Source organism: Sminthopsis crassicaudata, chromosome 5 (genome assembly GCF_048593235.1).
Source record: "Sminthopsis crassicaudata isolate SCR6 chromosome 5, ASM4859323v1, whole genome shotgun sequence".
Classification (NCBI taxonomy): Eukaryota; Metazoa; Chordata; class Mammalia; order Dasyuromorphia; family Dasyuridae; genus Sminthopsis; species Sminthopsis crassicaudata.
The window spans coordinates 235,683,472-235,706,314 of record NC_133621.1 but is presented as its reverse complement, the minus strand read 5'-3'; the positions used below and the strand labels follow the sequence as shown (position 1 = coordinate 235,706,314).

Genomic DNA, 22,843 nt, shown 5'->3' with positions numbered 1-22,843 from the left:
CCATAAAGATGTCATCAGAGTTCAGTGGTACTGTCCATCAGCAAATTGAATTAGAAAATCACCTGTTATCTGTAGTTCATCGTATTTTTATTTATTTTGTTAAATATTTCCCTGGATTCTTATTGAAGAGGCTCCTTGCAGAGATTGTTTGACATCTCAGAATGCAGAGCCAAATTCTGAATAAGGAAGACTTGAGCTTAAATCCTGCCTTATATACATGCCTTGTTGTGTGACTGGGCTATTCACTTAGCTTCTCAATGACTCTTAAATACTCTCTCAGCTTATAAATTGTAGAGCAGGTACCAGGCATTATTCTTTGATAGTTTCCATGCTGGGAGTATCCTACTCCAAAAAAATTACAGTTCTGATTTTCTGATTTTAAAATACACACACACACACACACACACACACACACACACACACACACACACACACACACAACTACCCCCCTCCTTCAATTCTTTAAGTACTGGAAGAATTAGACCAATCTCCTCTATCACCCTTATCTTTCAGTGACTGACTGACTGACCTACAGGGACTAGTTCCTGAATGAGGAAATAAAAAGCCTGGATTCTAATTAATAATGGGTTATTAATAGACTAGAAAGCAATCATTTTTCTCAGTAAGAGAGTCAAATTTTGAACTAGGTTCTGGACTTCAAGAACTCTTTATGCTAAGCTTCCAAATTTGTTTTTAATATTTCTCTGAAATATTGTGGAAATGGGCCTCTACCAACCATGTTCCAGATGGTCAAACTGAGATCTTCCTGTGGAGAAAGGCATTGTATAGAGAAGAGTAAATAGCTGCTATTTGCTTTGTAAAGCCCAAATATTAGATTAGAGGGTGGAAACCAGTGATTCCATTTGATATTTTCCCTTTTTTGGGTTATATTCTATTAGAGACATAGTCAAGAGTATTATTGTATAATTTATAGATAGTCTTGGAAGCAGGAATACCTAGGTTCAAATTTCACTTTTGATAGCACAGACAGACTGTGTGACCTTGGACAAGTCATTTAGCCTCATAAAACAAAGGTTCTTGAAACCTTGGACCTATGAACTTGTTTCTAAACCATATTTGGATAACAGTATTTCAACAAATTTGTTTTTTTTGTAATCCTGTAAGGTAAAGCAGTGTATAGAATGTGGAAATTAAACTTGGAAACACCTATGTTCAAAAACTGTCTTAGACATTTAATACTGAAGCAGTCATTTAACTTTTGTTTGCCTCTATCTCTTCATGTGCAAAATGGGGGTGATAATGCCAGCTACCTATATAGGATCAAATGACCTAGCATATGTAAAGCACTTGACAAATCTTTAAAAGCAATATATAAATGATAGCTATTATTATTTATTTTATATCTTTAAAAGCATTCTAAGAAGGGGCTGAGACTATTAAAGAGATCCAACAGACATACATACACATGTGTGCACATGTATGCATGTGCATGCTCATTTTAGAACCCTGTTCTAGAACTAAAAGTTGAAGGGAAGGGGTTAAAAAAGGGAATAAGAATGTATTAAGCAGCTATTATATGCCAGGCACATAGAGGCAGTTAGGTATAATGGTGCATAGGGTGCTGGGTCTGAAGTCAGGAAGACTCATCTTCTTGAGTTCAAATATGGCCTCAAATACTTACTATCTATGTGACCCTAGACTTAATTCTGTTTGCCTACTGGGAAGGGGTCTCAAAGATTGACTGGAATGAATTGACTGAACAATAACAACAAAATGTGTCAGCTATTGTGCTAAGTATTTTATAATTATTATCTCGCTTGATTTTCACCACAACCTTAGGAGGTAGGTGATAATCTTATCCCCCTTGTACAGTTGAGGAAATTGAGACAGTCAGGAGTTAAATGCCTTGCTCAGGGTTTCATAACTAGTCAATAGCTAAGGCTAGATTTGAATTCAAGTTTTCCTGACTTCAGATCCAAAAGTCATTTATTGTGTTACCCAAGAACCTAGCTGCAAAACTGTTTCAGATAAACACTGGAAGCAAGGATTTTCTTTTCAGGTATTTCCAGTACCCATAAAATCACAGACCCAGGCCAATTTCAATGTTGCACGTAAATACAAATAAACAGATTTTCTACTGTGCTGGCTTCAATACAAATAGAAGTTCCACATTCATTGGTGAAGTGGGCACTGGTAAAAGCCAAAATAAAACAAAATTATAAGGAAACCTGCTTTAATCCTAAATTAACTCCTGGAGTGTTCTCAAGTCAGCATGATGAAAGCAAACCTAGCCATTCCCTTTTTAGGTTTCCTTCTGTATTATTTCCAATTAGGTGTACTTACACCAAATGGCATGTTAAAGCAAAAAATCCTTCCCAGAGTCATCCTCCTGCTTCTTTTCATCTGCACAAACTCTTTCTTTTCTCTCCAATTTATCTCTTTTCCTCCTCTTTATGATTTATCTAAAGTGTTAGCTTCGGTGTCATTTTAAACAACAAAACCTATAGAAATCTATCTTAAAAGACAGATGGGAATATTTGGAATGGGAAGCAAATGCTTGATGATTTTTCAGTGGCTTTTAAAGGCTTTAATTTACCACAAAAATAAAAAGTCATTCAACACAGTGTGAGGAGTCATCTTTGAAAAGTGATAATAATAAGAAAATGTCAGACTTGTCTTTAATGTGAACTTCACAACCAGGTCCTTTATCTGTTGGCAGCCAACTTAGCACGACTTTCTTAGAATGATTCAGACAATTTCTTAAGGTGTTCTGCCTGGACTTAAACAAAAAGTCTCTTTTTTAGTAGGCTTTACAAACCTAAACACAGGTCTTATCAGAAAAAATTCCAATTTAAGGAGCAAAGGTTGGATGTCTGATATGATCCATAGTTTTCTTTTTTGAAAAGGAGACATGATGTTTACAGTGTTAACAATTTTGAAAGGTTCTGCATTTTCAATGAATAAGAATGTTTTTGTGTGAAAAAAAATGAGACATCAAAGCATTCTTCAGGGGAAAATATATAAAAACTGAGTGGAATTGAAAAGAGGAAAGTTTGCTGATGTAGAGATTGGGAACAGATTGTGCTGACAGGTGTAATTATGGTTGAGTAATTGAATCTTTTAAGAAAGATCTAGTGGAATAAAGCAGCAAAAGAGTCTTCCTGATCAGAACCCACTTCTAATTAGATGCTCAGTGGTCCGGTAGTGAGGGACACCACAGACATATTGCCAGTGGACTATTTCCTGAGCATCTACCCTTGCTTGGCTACTGGCACTGTGCTAAGTGAGGCTAAACAAACTGTTCATTTCAATGAACTTAATTGAAGCCAGTCCAAGATTTCAAGTATATAGCTCTTTTGGCCTTAGATAAATATCCCTTCCCACTCTGGAAGCAATTTTTTTTTTACGTGGATTTTTCTCCTATGTATAAACATCTCTCAGTTCTAGTAATTGGGAGCAAAGCTTCTCTTTGTGTATACTCTATAATGGATCTAAGAGAAGTAGAAGAAGGAGCAGACCTCCCCTCTTAGTGGTTCTCATTCTGGAACAACAGAACCCCAAGAAGCACATAAATAGATTTTAAGAGGTCTGTGAACTTATATGGGAAGAATTACATTTTTATTTCAATATAATGTTTCCTATGTAATCTTTTGTATTTTATATATGTAAAAATATTATTTAGAGAAGTTCCTTGGCTTCACTAAGCTACCAAAAAGGTCTATGACACATGCACACAAAAGGTTAAGAATCCTTAAAATAGACTTGACCTAAGGCAGAAAACAAACAATAGAAGATGGAATTTACAGAGGGGCAGATTTAGACTAAATGTAAACATAGTTTGGGGGTGAACAATGGAAACCCTATTTTGCTAAACTACATTGCTTTCTATGGAATTTGGATATTCAATTTCAGGTTAGCTAGACTGCATATCCAGCTCCTTGCTGAAGGAAGGACATCTACTTTGTTGGACTGTCAAAACAACAGCAGCTATTGCATTATCCCTGCAATATGCATATTTTAAATCAAGGAACAGGACATACAATCAGGTTAGAGCACCTTGCTGCACATTTCCAGCTTTGAGTGAGGTGCTTCAGTTCAGAGAATCCAAGTTTTCACAATCATTTCTGCTAATGAAGTAGAGAGGTTCGAAAATGGAATAGGCTATCTGGTAAAGTAGTAAGTTTCCTCTCACTAGAGGTATTCAAGCAGAGGATGATGGATGGATGATTACTTGTCAGATAAGAGGGGCCAACAGGCAGGGAGTAGGACTAGGTAACTTCTAGTCTCTTCAAATTCTGAAAGTCTGAAATGCTAAGGTTACCATATTGATCTTATAGAAACTAAAAGACCAGAATTAATAACTTCATTATTAGCCTTTGAAATCTTCAAGTTTTACTTTGGATGAGAATATTTCCAAGCATGCCTGTTTGTTTTTTTCTTAACCTGCTTGTAGAACTTAGCAAAAGCTATGGAGTACAGAGTAGTTTGGTTTTATTTTTGTGATTGCTCCACTGAAGTCATAAAAGATAATCACCTTATTCCTGCCTTTGAAATAGAAGCATTTGCCCCACGAGAGGAGAGTTTAATGTAAATATTGTTCTTTCCAAATCAGAGGCACTTTTCTCTTAGCCCTCTGCCCCACAGAGAGACACTATGAGGAAGGAACATGAGGATTAGTGAAATAAAGTGGTATCATTTCTACTTATATTGAGATGAAGCTCATTTTTATCTCCAGATTTACAATTCTTTGGTGGGCATATTGCCTTGGGAGCCTTAGACTCAATTGAAAGTACATAGCTTGCTCTGTGATCTTGCATAATTTTTAATCCTCTAACATTGACAATCCCTCTCCAGAAATAATAAAAAAGCAATTAATTGTTTTCCATACATATCGGTGAATACATTCTTTACATTAACAATTGGTACTTTTCTATCTGCCCCAAAAAGATTCTACGTAATAGTTTTCTGACACATGGTATCTTAATTTTAAATCTATATGATAAGCTCTTTCCTGTGTGGTGATTTGATGTAGTGGAAATGAATCACTTAGCAAACATTTTCCTTCCTTCCTTCCTTCCTTCCTTCCTTCCTTCCTTCCTTCCTTCCTTCCTTCCTTCCTTCCTTCCTTCCTTCCTTCCTTCCTTCCTTCCTTCCTTCCTTCCTTCCTTCCTTCCTTCCTTCCTTCCTTCCTTCCTTCCTTCCTCCCTCCCTCCCTCCCTTCCTCCCTTCCTTTCTTCCTTCCTTCTCTCCCTCCTTCCCTCTCTCTCCCTCCTTCCCTCTCCCTCCCTCCTTCCCTCTCCCTCCCTCTCTCTCTCTCTCTCTCTCTCTCTCTCTCTCTCTCTCTCTCTCTCTCTCTCTCTCTCTCTCTCTCTCTCTCTTTCTTTCTGTAGGGGTAGTTAGCTGGCATAGTAAAATAAAGCACTAGCCCTTAGGTTAGGAGTACCTGAGTGCAAATCTGGCCTCAGATACTTACTACTTCCTGGCTAGGTGACTCTGGGCAAGTCACTTAACCCCAATTGCCTCAACAACAACAACAAAAAAAATTTTTTTTGTAGTAAGTTTATTTATTTTAATACACATTGCTTTATGAATCATGTTGGGAGAGAAAAATCAGAGCAAAAGGGGAAAGCCCATGTTAGAGATTTAAAAAAAATACAAAACAAAACAGAAAAGAGAAGTGAATACAGCTTGTGTTGATTTACATTCAGTCTCCTCAGATCTTTTTTCTAGATGCAGATGGCATTTTCTGTCCAATTTCTCAAGTGCATACTCTGTGCTAGGAATTGAGCTATATGTTGGATAGATAGATAGATGTTCACTCTAGTTGTGTCTGACTCTTTGTGACCCCATTTGGGATTTTTTTGGCAAAGATACTGGACTGATTTGCCAAGTCTTCCTCTAGCTCATTTTGCCTATGAGGAAACTGAGGCAAAAAGAGTGAAGTGACATGCCCAGGATCACACAGCTAGTGAGTATCTATCTGAATTACACTATGGTGCCACTTATTTGCCAAACAGATAATTAAGAGCTACTTAATATTTACTTCATGCCAGATACTGTATTAAGCAAGCAAAAACTAATATAGCAAAACAATATAATTCCTAACCTTTCAAAGTTTATTTTTCAAATGGGGGTAAGACAACTGATAAAGGGGAACTAAAAAGGGAACAAGGATGATGATAAAAATGCCTATGCAAAGATGAGATTGAAGATAAAAAGATGAAATCCAGAGAATATAGAATAGAACTGAGACTATGGTGAGCATGGCATGGATTTCAAATCAGTTTTTAAAAGGAAGTTTTAAAAGCTAAATTTAGTTTAAAATTTTTATTAAGCACTTACTAATGCACAACAAAGTCTCTTTAATACCTGTAGTCTTTCAGCAATGTTTTATGGATAGAAGTTATGCAATCCTTTGTTTTCTGAAGAGTGAAAGTTGTAGATCAACCAAAAGATAGTAAAGAGACAAATAATGGATGTGAACATATTGTAACAGATTCAATCACTTAGGAGAAGTATAAAGTATAAAGCATGTAATCAAGATATGTCTATATCTAGAAAAAAACCATGAAATGCCAAATGATATTTTCAGTGTAAACCCCCTGTTCTCCATCATTAACATGGTATATATGCTGGGTAACATGGATGACAGTTCTACAAAATAGAGAGCAGAAGGGTTGATATTTAGAAAGAAAAGCCACATTGATGAGATCACTTATTCATTAGAATATGGAAAGACATGTTAGATACTGGGATTAAAGAGATAGAAAAAGTTTCACACTCAAGTTAATTTATTAAATATCTACTATGTGCCAGGAACATAGTGAAACTTGGATGATACAAATAGGAAAAAAAAGAGACAATTCCTGTCTTTGTTGTTAACCATTTAAACGCAATAAACAATAGAAAGCTGAAGGGAGAGGGGAACGTAGGCATACAGGGGCCTAGGGAAGAAGCCAAAGGAGTCCAAAATAGTGTAGTCCTCTAACTTGTATCCATTGGTATAGTTTTAACCTCAGGAGTTACACAGAATAGATTCAATTCTTCTCTACTCAGATATTTGTATGTATATACCTATCATGTTCCAATCTCATTCAATCTAACAACCCCAGATATGAAGGCAGGCAGTGTCAATAAAAGCTGTAAGGCAGACACATTTAAAAAAAAATTAAATTTATCAAATTTTATCAAATAATTTTGATTTCTTCTTTTTGACTCCTAAACTTCTCCAGCTGCCTTTATGCCATCTCTGATGTCATTAGGCAATGTCTATCATCATTTAAGACCTCCATCAATGTATTTCAACCCCTAAAGTGTTCTATATCTAGATAAAAATAGGTTAAACCAGGTTAATTGCCCATCTTGTCTGTTTTCACTCTCCTCCTCCCCAATCTTGTACTTGTGCATATGCTTTTCTTAAATCTAAATTCAGGACTCTTTATTCATCTTTTGTGCATTTAATGTTATTAGTTTTGGCGAATGATGTCCGCCTTTTAAGACAATTCTGAATCTTGATTCAGTTGTTTAGTATATTAGCTGTTCCTGAATAGTTTTGAATCATTTGCACATTTCATAAGAATATTTTTCATCTGGGTCTTCAACCAAGTTATTGATAGAATGACTTCATAGGACAGGAACAGAGAATAGTGACCTTCAGTTTACCACTAAAAAATACTAAGTCATGATCACTAATACCCTTTGGAGAATATTCTAGGCTCAGACACTTCTTATTTGGGTTAATTTTATCTATCTCAGTTTCTAATCTATAAAATGAGCTGTAGAAGGAAATGGCAAAACACTACAGTGTCTTTATCAAGAAAGCCGGAAATTGGGTCACAGTTGGCTGAACAATAGCAGAATTGGTGTAGTTCACGTGTGTCTCCCTCTGGCATCTTGCTTAACTAACCTGAAACATTCAGGGAACTACTGAATCTGAGGCTGAGATGAAGCCTGTCTTAATGGTGTCTACTTCCCCAAACCAAAATGGTGGAATTCAATTTGAGCCTTCCAAGGTATAAAGTATGGGAAGAAATAGTCATTGTATAGAGAGAAAACTATTTTTCAAAAAACCTCAGTGTTGGATGGTTTTAAAATAGGACAATAGACAAGTTATTAAGCACCTAGGATGTTCTAAGCAGTATTTTAGGCACTGGGGATTCAAAAATAAAAATGAAATAGACCTCAGGAAACATTCTATTAATGGAGGCATAAAGTGCATGTGTAAGTGTTTTCAGATTAAATGAATTCAAGCTAATTTGGGAAGGAAGGTCAAAAGGGATGATTAGGAAAGGTTTCACGTAGACAGTGAGCGGAATCTACAAAGGAGTAGAGGATCTTAAACGGTGAAGATAAAGAAATGAATACATTTTGAGCATGGGGAATGGCTCATATTAAGGCATAGAGTATTATATGAAGAATAGCAAGAAGACAGTTTGGCTGGACTTGAGAGGGCTGGAATACAATATGCCATGGAGGCTGGAGAGATAGATTTGGAGCAGGTTATGAAGGATCTTAAATTCCAAATAGTAAAGTTCATATGTGATCCATATGTGAAGAGCCATTACATTTTAAGGCCTGCATTTTAAGGAATATCATTTTAAGGGGGAGCATTGTAATAAGGGGGAAGGGAATATGGCACCAACTATGTCCCCACTCTTAGCACACTCTTAGCACAGATTAAATACTTAATAAAAATTTATTGATTGACTATTGACTGTATTAAGCACTTTACAAATGTTAAATCATTTGATCCTAACAACAGCCCGGGGAGGTGGTATTATCATCTCCATTTTATAGTTGAAACAGATGGATATTAAATGCTTGCCCAGGATCACACAGCTAGTAAGTGAGGCTGAATTTGAATTCAGATCTTCTTGACTCCAGATTCAGTGTTCTATCCACTGAACCACCTAGCTCCTCAAGAGATGATAAGGGCCTTACACAAAGGCAGTGGCTATGCAAGCAATGAAAAGAGATGTTGTGTGGAAGCAGAGATGGCAAAATGTGTCAACTGATTGGATATGTGGAGTGAATGGAGGGAGGAATTAAAGATGGTGGTACCCTCAACAGAAGTAAGAATAAATAAAAATTTATTCAAAATCTTTGAAAAATAATTTGAATTGGGGGGAGGTTATGTAATAGCAAGCAAGTTAATGAGCAGATTCAAAAAAGAAGAGTTAGCAGGGATAGGAAATAAAAGATATACAGAAACACTACAACAAGAATCAGGAGTAGAAATTATTAGAAAAAAAGTGGGGCTAGTAATGAATGATCTTAGATAAAGTCAAACTTAAAGATTCATTCAAGAGAGAAATTTATATTATATGTCAGCCATATTAATATTGTTTTAGATGCATGTTTACATATGGATTAACGTGCATGCATATGAAAATATGTGGGTATATATATGTAGGTGTAAGTATGTATATATATATATGTAGATATGTGTGGATGCAAATATATATGTATATATATGTGTGTGTGTATGTGTGTATAAATATATCTGTACTTAATTGTAGCTTGCTTGGGGGAAGTGGGAGGAATAAAAGGGGGAAAAAAAGAATAAAGTAAAAAGTGCAAGCAGAGAACAAAAGAATAACCTACAAGAAAACAAAGAAAAGATGGACAATCATTAATATAATCTCTTCTATTATTATATATACCTTCTTGAAATGGAAATATATTATTATATACTTTGAATTCTCCCTGATGTTCTGCTGGGCACATGACAATGATTTTTTAAAAAAATTTCCTTTCTTTCCTTTTCTATTCAATTTGTTCTTGTTTTGTATTTAATTCAATAAAAAAGTAAAAAAAAAAAAAAGAAAAGAAAAGAAAAGAAAAAGATTGGAAAGTGAAGCTGGTTTGGAGAAAAGTTGGGATATTTGTGGGAAATCTGGTTTGAAATCTCCAGTGGCGCTTTTCATATCTGAACTTAAAGCTGCAACAGCTCTAGCTTCTGACTGAATACCTCTAGTGTTAGAGAACCAGTTACTTCCTGGGGATTCCATTTCAATTTTGGTTTCTCTAACCATTAGAAATTTTTTCTCATCATCAAACAGAAATCTGCTTCTAACTTCCACTCATTATTTCTAACAGTGACCCAGTGGGGTCAAGCACCTATCAGCCTATTTCCTTTTCCTCATACCATTCCTTCAAACACTATAAGAGCTCTTATATTCCTCCCTTCTCTTCTCCAGGCTACATATTCTAATCCCTTTATATGATCTTCAGTATAGTATGATATAGAAGAGGAATTCTTAACCTGGAGCCTGAGGATTTCTTAAATTGTTTTTTTAAAGTTTTGATAACTGTATTACAAAATAACCAATTTCCTTTGCAATCCTATGTATTTTATTTTGGGAATTTAAAAACATGATTTTGAGGAGTCTAAAGATCAAAAATCCCTGGTGGCTCTTCCCTGTTCTTTTTATGTTGTCTTTTTATGAGTATTCTTCTCCTTATTAATGTGCTTCCTAAAATGTAGCACTTAGCACTCACCTGTTCACTCTCTAATCCTTCTCTTTCTCTTAATACGGTTTAAGATTGCATTTTTTTTTTTTTAGTTTTTCTGTCTTGCTGATTACTTCTCTATAGTATTTTTTTTTGTCTGATGCTGTGACATTTTGAAAGAAACTCCTCAGTAAAGAAATGACTACCAACTAAAGCAACAATTATAATTCTCAAAGGATAATTGTGTTCCCATTATAAACTTCCCCTTCATATTTTACTATAGAACAGGTTGGCATAAGAAATTAAGTGGGAATTTTTTGGGAATTTTGCAGAAGCCATAATTGGAACACCTTTGTGCCTGCAGACAATACAGAAATGGTTTAGAAACTCAGAAATGCATAAAACATATGAAAAATGCATAAAACAAAGTATTTTCATATTATGTAATAACATATTTTATCATAATAATTTAGACGTCTCTCATATGAAGGGACAAAAAAATCTTATGTAGATTTTTCAGATTGTGGGAATGACACACCTGTGACCCCAATGATACTGAAGGGATAAATGCATAGTTTTAAGACTGATTCTAAAGTTACCTGAGAATACCTGATATAATATCAACATATGATATCATAATAATTTAGACTTCTTCTCTTATGAAGGAAGGACCAAAAAAATCTTATGCAGATTTTCCAGATTGTAGGAATGTGACCCCAACAATGTGGAAGAGATAATTGAATAGTTTTGGTTACCCCAGAATACCTAATTTACCTCAGCTCCCATAATGTGAGTTACTTTCAGGATTTGAACCCAGGTTTTATTGAATCTGAGGCAAGTTCTCTCTCTACTATGTCAAGGTGACTTTTCTATCATTTCCTAAATTGTATATGCCATACCTGTTATAGGGCAATTGATAATTGGAGTTCTGTAGCTTTTTTAGTCAAGCTCTCTGAGTGGCATAAAGTTTCTCAGTTCTACAATATTGCTAACATTTCTTTGTGTTCATTTTTGTCAGAGATACATGTCATGAACTCCTGGGTCACGTTCCCCTACTTGCTGATCCTAAGTTTGCTCAGTTCTCACAAGAAATAGGCCTGGCCTCCCTGGGAGCCTCTGATGAAGATGTTCAGAAGCTTGCTACGGTGAGTCTTTTGTGGTTTCATGTCAGACTTTGAAAAGAGATCTTCTTCATTTGAGGTAACTAAAGGGAAAAAAAAGAGTTTTACAGTTATTAAAAGTGAAAGCAAAATGACATTTTGAAGATGAGAGTAGGTGACATCAAGAGGATATATAGATGTTGCATTCTGGCACTCTTACAGGAAGTTCTTAAAGGAAGAAAGATCACATTTCAGGGAAGTGGCATTTTATATCTTCAAATAATAAATATTACTTTAGATAATTGTTTTTTCCATGTTTTTAATTTTAGTTTATATGCTTAATGTTTTATTTTCTTGGTTTATAACATAGTTTAGATATTTTTATACTTCATCTTACCTGTTCTATTCACTTGCTATTTTGAACACAAGCTATATTACAATGTTCTGATGGACCTTCAATTATTGACCTGCTGGGTCTTCAGTAGGATAGAGTATGATACCAGAATCTGCCCAGGAGAAACTTCATAGCAACCAGGGAAGAATATGACCGGGAAAAATGCCTCTATTACCAAATTAGAAGAGGTAGAGATATCACTTTATCCAGCTCAAAAGAACAGTACTCAGTGCAGATGTGGAGTTCTTGGTGAGGAGCAGGTCTACTAAAAGCAGTAAGATATCCTGCTTTGTGGAAGATGTGTGTTGCCCCTTCACATGTATTCCCCATGTATGGACCTCTGATGCCTCATTACATAGAATTCCTAGCTATGCCTGCTCACTCTTTCCATTAATGATCCATACATGTGATAACAATCATCCTGTGTCTATGTCCATAAAATGCATATTCATAATTATTTAGTTATACCTTACATGTAACTAATATAAACTGAATGAAATTAGGTCTCTCCTTTTCAGTCCCCAAATCAGATTGATGAGATGTGAGAATTGAGGGTTGAGAGATCCCCTAACAGCAATGGGATCCCCTGTGGTTGGTCTGCAGGTTTTGCGAAAGAATTCACAAACCCCAATGAATACAGGCAAGAGATTTGTGGCTAAAGGGGATTTATTTGTACTAAGAAGACAGCTTTCTTAGTGAGCAAAATTCTGTTAGGATAATTTTGCAAAAATGGGTTTACACTGAGAAAGGCTTAGTGGGCTAAGTCCAGAAGCACATTTAGCAAAGATTGGGGTTCAGAGTTGTCTTTTATTATCCTTCTGAGGTTTGAGGCTGAGGAGATTAAGGGCTAATTTTTTGATTCAATAGAGGATGGTGATTATACTCCTGGCCAAGATCTCCAATTGAATGAGCTTACTTATTTTGGGAGTTTCCCATATGGACAGAAGAATGTGCCCCTTCCAGAGGTCAGAGACACCAAATCACCCTTTCTCTACAGACTAAAGGGGACACAATTTACATCAAGATCAGGGATCAAAGCTGTTCATTATGAATAATTACCTTTCTGTGATTAGTCATTCATATGATCTCAAGATAATCTCTGATTTAGGTTGTTGCTATTCAGTCATTTCAATGGTATTCAACTCTGCATGATCCTATTTTGGGATTTTCTAGGTAAAGATACTGGAGTAGTTTGCCATTTCCTTCTCCTCATTTTACAGATGTGGAAACAAGTTTAAATGAATTGTCCAGGATCACACAGACAGTAAGTCTGTGAGGCCAGATTTGAATGGAAGACCATTCTTTCTGACTTCAGGCCTATTAGATACTCTATTCACTGCACTATTTAACTTCCCTAGTGACTCTAAGATTCTCTTTGTTTTAAGTAATGGACTAAAGGTAGATCAGGGAAACTAGGTTAGTGTTCTCTATCTACTTTGTCCTCATTCCTGTTTTTATTATGCTTATCAACTTCCCCATTAGATTATGCCTTCCTCGAGGTCAGGGACTATCTTTTGCCTTTCTATCTCCCAGCATTTAGCACAGTGCCAGGCACATAGTAGATTCTTTATAAATAGTTATTGACCAACATAAGTATTGAAAAACAAAGCCTAATTGCTTACTTTGACCAGAGAAATATCTTGGTTTCCCTATATGTAGAAAGGAGTTGGACCACAAATTCTCTGTGGTCACTTCCAGGTCAGTGGCTCTTTGTTTTGGGCATGGAGAATGGTAATGATCAGGAATTATAAACAACTTAGGGAGGAACAAGGGTGGGAAATGGTGATCAGGTCAACCATGATGGAACTTTGTGACTGTGTTAGTAATGAGAAATAACAGCAAAATTTAGACTTATAGTCTTAACTAAGTCTAAATTTTGCTCTTAATTAAAAGTCTCCCCCCCCCCCCCCCAGGCTGTGATTAAGTGACTTGCCCAAAGTCACACAGCTAGGAAGTGTTAAATGTCTGAGACCACATTTGAACTCGGGTCCTCCTGAATTCAGGGCTGATGCTCTATCCACTGCGCCACCTAGCTGCCCCAATTAAAAGTCTTAACTAAAAAGAAAATTATTCTCAACAGAGGAAATTTATGTTGGGTCAACTAAAACTCCTTTTTCTTATTTTCCCAGTACTCTGTCTCTCCCTGCCCCTACTTCAATTCCTAGTTTTTCATTAACCTTAACATTTCAACTATATTAAATTTTATAGCTAGTCCTTGCTTTGAAAAATATTTTGAAGACTGAAACAAAAAAAGATTTCAAATGATATTTGGAGCTTAGAGGGGTAATGACACATTTCTTATTAGTTAGCTACCACCATTAAGGTGTTAGAAAGACTTCTTGAGATGACATCAGAGCTGCTTTTGACTTCTAGTACAACATCCTGTCTCTCAGTTAAAGAACAAAGTGAATGGAATCGTGCCAGGAAAATCTCCAAGAGAGAAAATGTGCTAAAATTCTGGCTAGGCAACTTCAAAGTAAATATGGAAACAAATGGGATAATAGGTAACATGCATATTAATGAGCCCTAAGCAACATCCCAGAGCAAGAAAACCATTAAGATGACCCATTTCCAAGCACAGAGAGATTAACAACTAAAGCATTGCTGGGAGGGTTGAAAATGCCCATGGTGGGAAAAGAAATAAACCTTTTAGAAAGTCATACTAGAAATGAAGGCATCATTAATGGACTTCTTTTAAATAATGCGCCAGAGGGAGGAATAAAGAGCATAGACCCAAAAAGACATAGAAAGTACTGATTATGTAGAATGATGTGAAATTTATAGTATTAATGATGATATTTATGCAAGGCCTGTTTTTCCTTATTGAGCAAATTCGAGAAGTTAGGTAGAAAGGAATTGAACATATCTAGGAAAGGCAGACATTTCATAACTATTTTGGATGTGCTGAAGAAAGCCCCAAGGGACTAAGTGACACCAGAAGAGTTTTGTTTGTTTTGTCCAATATTTCACTTGTACTTCTGAATCTTTCTCTTGCACTACCACCTTACTGTCAGTAGTTATTACAGCTCTTTGACATATTTCTGCATGATATTTATTTTGACATTTTAATAATGCTTTGGTTGGGGAATGAAGCAATTTCTGCTGTTTTATTTGCTTTCAATGCCCAGAAAACTATTTAAATGATACACTTTTGATGATGTCTTGACTCATTGTTATAAATGTAAATAATTTGCCCTCTGGTGCATAATGAATAAGACTCTGGTTATAGCTGTTCTGCTCTTTCCATGCTAATCATCAGCTGCCTGGACCTATGCTTTAGTGATATACAAAAATAGTCTCTAGGCCCAGAGCAAGGGTAGGCTAGAGACTATTATAGGGAAGAGCACCTTTGTTTAGCTTCCTTCCAAGCAAGCACAGATCAAATATTTCCTCATTTATAAGACCTTCTCAGATCTGGTCAAGCATCCTCCTCCTTTTGACTTCCCTTATTTTATATTACGTTGTCTAAACATCTTATTCACTTACTTATGGTCATCTTGGTTCTCTCCTCATTCTCCAGTAGAATGTGAGCTCTGGAAGGAGATGAGTGTTTCATCTTGGTTTTTGTAATTCCAATGATTACCAGTGTTCCACATGGAGTACTTATTATGTAGATAGTAATAAACTTGTAACACTTTCATAGTAGGTTTGTTCAATTGAAGAGAGATGTCATTTTGTCTCCCACTGAAGAACTAAGTTCTAACTTGATTAAAGGTTGGTTCTTGGTGGCTTGCTTTCTACTGAATTCTTGATGAATATTTTTTTATGAGATGGAATGACTCAAGTAACTAAGTGGTCCTGGTGGGATGTCCTGGGATTGAGTTCAGGATATACCGTCATGTTTTGTATGATGATGATGATGTTTCCTAAATACTTACTCAAATTGATACCTTTGTATTGTAGGCATCATGTTTGTTGAGTTCATCATCAAGTAGTTCTTGATTAGTCTACACTGTTAAGCTTGGTGGCATTCTACTTTTTGTATTGTTTTTTGTCATGGGCACAGGGATACATGAATAGAAATTTGCTGATTATATGAATTTAGTAACTTACTCCTGAAAATATGCTGATTTTCCCTTAGATTTAAGTAAACTTAAGGGGGCTGCTTTCCTAAATCATGTAAGTATCTTGTGATGCAGATGGCATCAATTCAGTTCATTCATTTTCCTCTTCAAAAAGGCATTTGAAACAGACAAAGCTGTGTATCAAATTTAGGAGAAAGCAATCAGTATGAATACACCACAGATGTCTCACAAACTGATTAAATCAGCCTGTGGCCCAGTTTGAATTTTTTACATATCGAAAAATCATTCATCAAGGTTTGTTGTTTTTAGGCTTTTTTTTTTTTTTTTTTTTCCTATAAGAAAATGAGATTTGGAGCAGATAGGTGGCACAATGGTTAGAGCACCAGCCCTGAAGTCAGGAAGATCTGAGTTCAAATTTGACCTCAGATACTTAATATTACCTAGCTGTGTGACCCTGGGCAAGTTATTTAATCACAATTGCCTTGAGGAAAAAAAAGAAAATGAAATTCCAACATATCTGGATTTTCCAACTTTTTGGTGCACAAGAAAGATGGAAAGAGAGAGTGAGAATTGAATCCATGTCCAAATTTGACCCAGGATTTTTGAGAAGATGGGATTATTATTAATAGTCTCAGGATCTATTAGAAACCAAACAACAGCTTACATTGAAATAGGGAAGTAACAGGAAATTCTTGAAATATAATCATGTCTGTATTTCTGTTTTCAAGGCTAATCATTTATATATTTATCTTTATAATTTATTTTTTATTAAATTTTGAATTATGAATTGCCAATTCTTTTCCTCTCTCCCTCCCAATCTTGCATTACAAAAGGTCAACATTTGATACAGACATACTGTAATCATTTGCATATTAAGTTCAGTATGATTGATTTAATCTTACAACAAATAATGGTTTCCTAGTGATATAATGATTGGTTTATATTCAGTGTAGAGCATATAAACTAGAAGCCTCAGCTATGTTGATTCAAACAGAGCTAGAGAAGACAAGCACACAAGAAGCTCTCAAAAGCAAAGAAGACAAAGGACTAGAAACAGGAACTTAAGCTCTCAGAACCAAGGGGAGAAATTCAATTGGTCTTCGATCTTCCTAGTGGCTGGCCTGATCTTCTGCACTTCCCCCACTAAGACCAAAGCCAGACGGAAAGGCTCTCCAGAAAGCTGCTCAGCATCAGGCAAAGAAATAATAAAGGATTTGGACTTTAACCCCTGGCTACTATTCTGGTGATTACTGAACTGAAATGAAGGCTGCCTCAAAGACCCCCAAGAAACCGAACCATAAAACACTACATTTTTGCAACTCAAATCTTTCTTTATATTTCATATCGGTAGCCCAGGACTTCGGGGAGAAATCACATAAATGCAGATGCAAAAATTTTAGACATTTGAAAATTTATCAAAATTTAGTTACACTGATAACTATCTTGATGGCTTTGCCTATATAAAAGGGCTCTCTCCAGTTTACCCAAGATACTTGGAGATAAAAGAAATTATCATTATTATTGTTGTTGTTTATTCTAGGCCCGTGATTTTATCTGTATAGAGATCTACGGTTAGGTAAATGTCCTTTGCTTATGCAGATTGGCAATTGTCTATGATTTACAATCTTAGCTTCTGGGAGAGGAAGTGGGGTATCTGCTGAGAAGCTAAGAGACTTGTCTATGGTCACAAAAATAGGATGTGTCAAAGGGGGAATCAGGTTTTTCTTAAGTCAAGGCTGATACTCTGTTCATTATATCATACTTTCTCTCCAGGACCACATAGAAGGAGGGAATCTTAAAGTTGAAAGCAATCTCAGAAATCAGCTGGTTGGACCTCAGAAAGTTGTAGCTCAAACTAGACCCCATTTATTTACCTGGCTTAAACATTTTAAATATAGTCCTGGTTATAACCTAGAACTATCTTATCCATAGGACAGCTAGGTGGTCAAGTGGATAGAGTATGGAGAGTACTAGTTCAATTATGGCCTCTGACTGTGTAAGCTGTGTGACCCTGGGCTAGTTACTTAACCCTGTTTGCTTCAGTTGCCTCATCAATAAAGTAAGCTAGAGAATGAAATGGCAATCCACTCTGTTAAGTAGGGTTACATAGAGTCAGAAATAACTGAACAACATTTTACCCATATGCATATGGTTAGATCAGCTTGAAAGATAGGTATTGTACTATCTTTGAAGGATGAAGACAGTCCTATCAAGTAAAACAGAATTCTAAAGTAAGGGAGGTTGGAGAGTATGTGTATGTGTGGACTGTATGGAAGGACAAATTTTATTGTGCTTTAAAGGTAATACTTACATTTTTGAGAGGGGAAGCAGAAGAGGAAGGAAAAAGTACTTATCCATATAAGTCCATTATGTGCCTTATATAATAAGGTACTATACAAAGCACTCTTTTTTAAAAACAAGTATTATCTCATTTGACTCATAATAACCCTGGGAGGTACTATTATTATCTCCATTTTATGGTTTAGGAAATTTAGGCAAACAGGATAAATTACATTCCCTGGGTCACACAGTTTATAAATATCTGTGGTCAAATATGGACTCAGGACTTCTGGACTTAAAGTCCAGTATTCTATATGCTTGCCATCAAGTGCTTCTTTTAAGGTGAAGAATGATTCTTGGGAAGAACTATTGGGTTCTGAGAGGGGCCACATCAAAGCTACTGTATCCTAGTGCAGAAAGAATAATATTGAGACAGATGGTTGTGTGATGCTATAAAAGAATTTACTTTCCTCTTCTGTAAACTTATTCCTAGCTACCTCATAAGAATGTTAGTAAAAACAAATGAAATCATAGATGTAAAGTGCTTTAAAAAAAGGAAAAAGTGATATATGTGTGAAGCATTATTGAAAAGAATCATAGCTCTCTTGAACAAGAAGAAACCCTGAGGTTTATCTACTTAGTCTGAACCCTTCATTTTATAGACAAGCAAATTGATGCTCGGAGAGATCAATTGACTTTTAGGATCATAGACTGAGAACTCAGAGATTATGTATTCTAACCCACTCATTTCACTTATTAGAAAACCAAGGTCTAGAGAAGCCTACTTACCTGCAAAAAGTATCCAGTTAAAAATGACACAGTCAAAATTTGAACTCTATATTTTTTCTATTCTATGTCGATTATCTATCACCTGAAGGATTTCTTATAGTAAAAATCCTAAGCATTCCATGTAACCCTGAAAATCTTTTTTTATCTTATTTGTGAAATAATTAATTTTAAATTTCTGAAGCTTCTGCATTTCCACATCTTTCTTGTGTGATCAAAATTTTGACACTGAGATCTTTCTATTTTTCTTGCTTAAAGAAAGTTAGACACATCTGTTGAGGAAAACAAAAGAGAGCCAGAGTAATTTCAATTCTCATAAAAATGTTCAAAAGGGAAAAAAGAACTCTGGAACCCTTCTCAAAACGTTTGGGCATATGGAATTTCTGGTTAGGATGGTGATGTGAAAAGAAGTAGAAAAATCTAGTTTTCTCACCTAAATTCCAACAGCTATCTGAAAAGTTCCCAGGATGATTAATAATAAAGAAAACTAAAAGAAAGAGAATACTATATCAAATTATAAGAATTTAATTACCTTATTCCATGAATATAGTTTTCAAATAAAGGAACTGAAAGGATTTCAAAAATCATTCTTTAGAATAGTGATATAAAAATAATCTCAAATTTAGCAGGATATAGATTATATATCTGTAAATTATAAAGCCCCTCGTGGCATGATAAGAAACGCTTTAGAAAAGGGAGCACATAATGACTTAAAAAAACAACTTTTGTGCTACTTATTTATAATAAGTCCAGTGATTTGATGAGACTTTTAGAAGCTTGTCATCATAAGTAGGAGAAAGGTGGCAGACTAGTTCTAGTCATGGATACTATAAAGGTGAAAGATTTCTACAAAAATAGAAACTCTGGTTTTTGAGGTGCCTAATATAAGCAAATAAATCAAAGAGTGATGGTGAGGATAGGATTGGAAAAAAATCATCCAAAGAAACATAGGATCACTGATAGAGATGGAATCCATCTTTGAGAAGTTGAATGACATCATGCAATCTACACATATCAGAGGTGAGACTTGAACACAGACCTTTTTCACTTTTGTCTGACTCTGTGTCCACTCTGCTTTTCTGCCTTTGTGTTCACAAATCTCTTCAATAGCAATCCTGTCACTGGCACTTCTTTTAATATGCCAATGCTTAAGAAAATAATGCAATAATCTTTAATACACAGAAGAATATAATTAGCTAGCAATGTAATCTCACACACTGTTTTACATTTGGGGAAACTGAGTCACAGAGAAGCTAAATGACTTCCTAAAATTCCTGAAGACAGTAAACAGTAGGGTTAGAATTGGAACTCAGGTTCTCTGACTTCAGTATTCTTTTTACTGCACCACACATCCTCCTAACATAATCAACTTTTTTTTTTTCAGGATGTGAAAGTCTTTCCTTTGATGGGGTTGATAAAAATAACAACTTCAGATTTGGAGAGGAAGCAAATGAGCCAGGGTGTTCACCTAATGGGATATTGACCTAGGGAATCTTTTTGATGAAAAGTTCATTCACTTTATTATAAATTAGTCCAACAGGGAGTCTTGGAGTCTTGGAGTCACAAGATTTAGAATATTTTTATTTTATCTTTTGTGTTGTTGGAAAATAGACTCATTTGATTACATCTGCAGAAGAAAGTATGAACTAGTGATTGATTCACTAGCAAGACAGAACAAATGGATTTTGACTTAGTATTAGGATACAAATGCTATATTTCCTCTTTTTAAAAGAGTAAAATGTTTGAGGATACTATATTTTTACTAAAAAGGTGGATTCAAAAAACTGGCTTCCTTATCCACTGTATTTTGGCCCATTTGCAGATTTTTTATATTCATCTGTCTCATCTTTGTCAATGTCTTCTTCAACTTTTAAAAAGTTTTTTTATTATAAAGGATGGTTCTCTGGGAAAGGACTGAGGGGAAAGAGATATAGTAGTAGATGTAGGTGATGTTAAAATGCAAGACAGTAATAGAATTTATTTTAAAAGGAATTCTGTTCATATTTTTTGGCCATTTCTCATTTTGTGTCAGTTACCTTGGTTATCAAAGGACTTTAATGGTGATCTAATTCAATTCACTCATTTTACAGAAGAGGAAACTTATTCCAAGAGAAATTAAATAATTTGACCAAAGAGCAAATGAAAGAGGCAGGATTTGAACCTAGGCTCCCTGATCCAGAGTTCTTTCTTCTATATAATATTGCCTCAGATCCAGCATATTTAATTGATGAATATTTTCCCAATTTACAGCTTCAATTCTCATTCTAGTTAACAGTGAATTTGTTAATATAAAAGCTTTTTATTATGTGTAATTACATAGTGAAATTGATTTTCTTTTTTATTTATTATGTGTAATCAGACAATAAAAATGGATTTTTATTGTTGATTACACATATTGATTTTGTCAATATGCATGCTTTTTTCACTGATAAAAATCATAATCAAAATTGTGTTTTTTCTTTTATGATCCTGTATCTTTCCTAATTAAACAATCTTGGTACATCTAGTCATATATCTAAAGATACTGTGTTCCACATTCTTTTTTTAGTGATATAAATTTGTCCTATTAAAATTAAAATATCATCCACAATTAGCTTATTGTGAAATATGACCAAATTTCTGCTACCATGCTTTCTAGATTTTCTAAGAGTTCTCAGGAGAACTTTCCTTTCTCTCCCCAAATCCCAGGGTTTGTGTTCTATTGTTTTGGTTTTCTTTTTCTTTTTGAGGCAAATGTAAATGACTTGCACAGAGTCACACAGTTAGTTAAGTGTCTGAGGTAGAATTTGAACTCAAGTCTTGACTCTGGGGCCAGTGTCTTATCCACTGCACCACCTTGCTTCCCTCTATTGTTTTTCAAACACAGAACTACCATGATCAGTTACTTTTGAGTCTTGCTTATCTAGTCTGGACCAAAGTTGATTCTGCTTTCCTTCCTATTTTTAAAGAATATAATTACTTCTTAAAAACTTTAAGTGATGGAAAATCCTTGACATATTGCAGTATCTTCTGTTTTAGATAAATCTAGTTGCAGGAAGGCCCAAGTTTTGTTCTCCACAGCTTCCATTTATTAATCCTAATTCTACTTTATGAAGCTAAGCAGAGCAAACCAAAGACAGACTTTCAAATATCAAAAACATCACCATGTTGCTTTTAAGCCTTCTTTTTCTTTAGGTTAACCAGCCTTGGTTCTTATAATAGCTCCAAATAAAGAGTAGTTTTTAGAGCCCTCATCAATATAGTCACAGTCATGTCCTGGCACCAAAAGGAAGAGCCATGTGACTATGGGGAAATGACTTAACTTCTTTTTTTTTTTCTCTTTTTTAAATTAATTTTTAAAATTAATTTTATAATTATAACTTTTTTTTTTGACAGCACATATACATGGGTAATTTTTACAACATTATCTCTTGCACTCACTTCTGTTCCGAATTTTCCCCTCCTTCCATCCATCCCCTCCCCTAGATGGCAGGCAGTCCCATATATGTTAAATATGTTATATATCCTAGATACAATATATGTGTGCAGAACTGAATTTCTTGTTACACAGGAAGAAATGTATTAAGAAGGTAAAAAATAACCTGGGAAGAAAAACAAAAATGCAAACAGTTTACACTCATTTCCCAGTGTTCCTTCTTTGGGTGTACCTGATTCTGTCCATCATTGATCAATTGGATCTGAATTAGATCTTCTCTTTGTTGAAGACATCCACTTCCACCAGAATACATCGTCATACATTATTGTTGTTGAAGTGTATAATGAGCTCCTGGTTCTGCTCATTTCACTCAGCATCAGTTCATGTAAGTCTCTCCAAGCCTCTCTGTATTCATCCTGCTGGTCATTTC

At 35.2% G+C, this 22,843-nt stretch overlaps 1 protein-coding gene across 1 annotated transcript in view; it reads left to right on the top strand.

Annotated features, from left to right (window-relative positions):
• The window catches only part of TPH2 (tryptophan hydroxylase 2), a 126,253-nt gene that overhangs the window by 46,537 nt on the left and 56,873 nt on the right, over window positions 1-22,843 (top strand). The window contains exon 8 of the mRNA XM_074267627.1: window positions 11,432-11,558. Coding sequence (XP_074123728.1) covers window positions 11,432-11,558 — 127 coding nt within the window. The remainder of the gene's footprint in view (window positions 1-11,431; window positions 11,559-22,843) is intronic.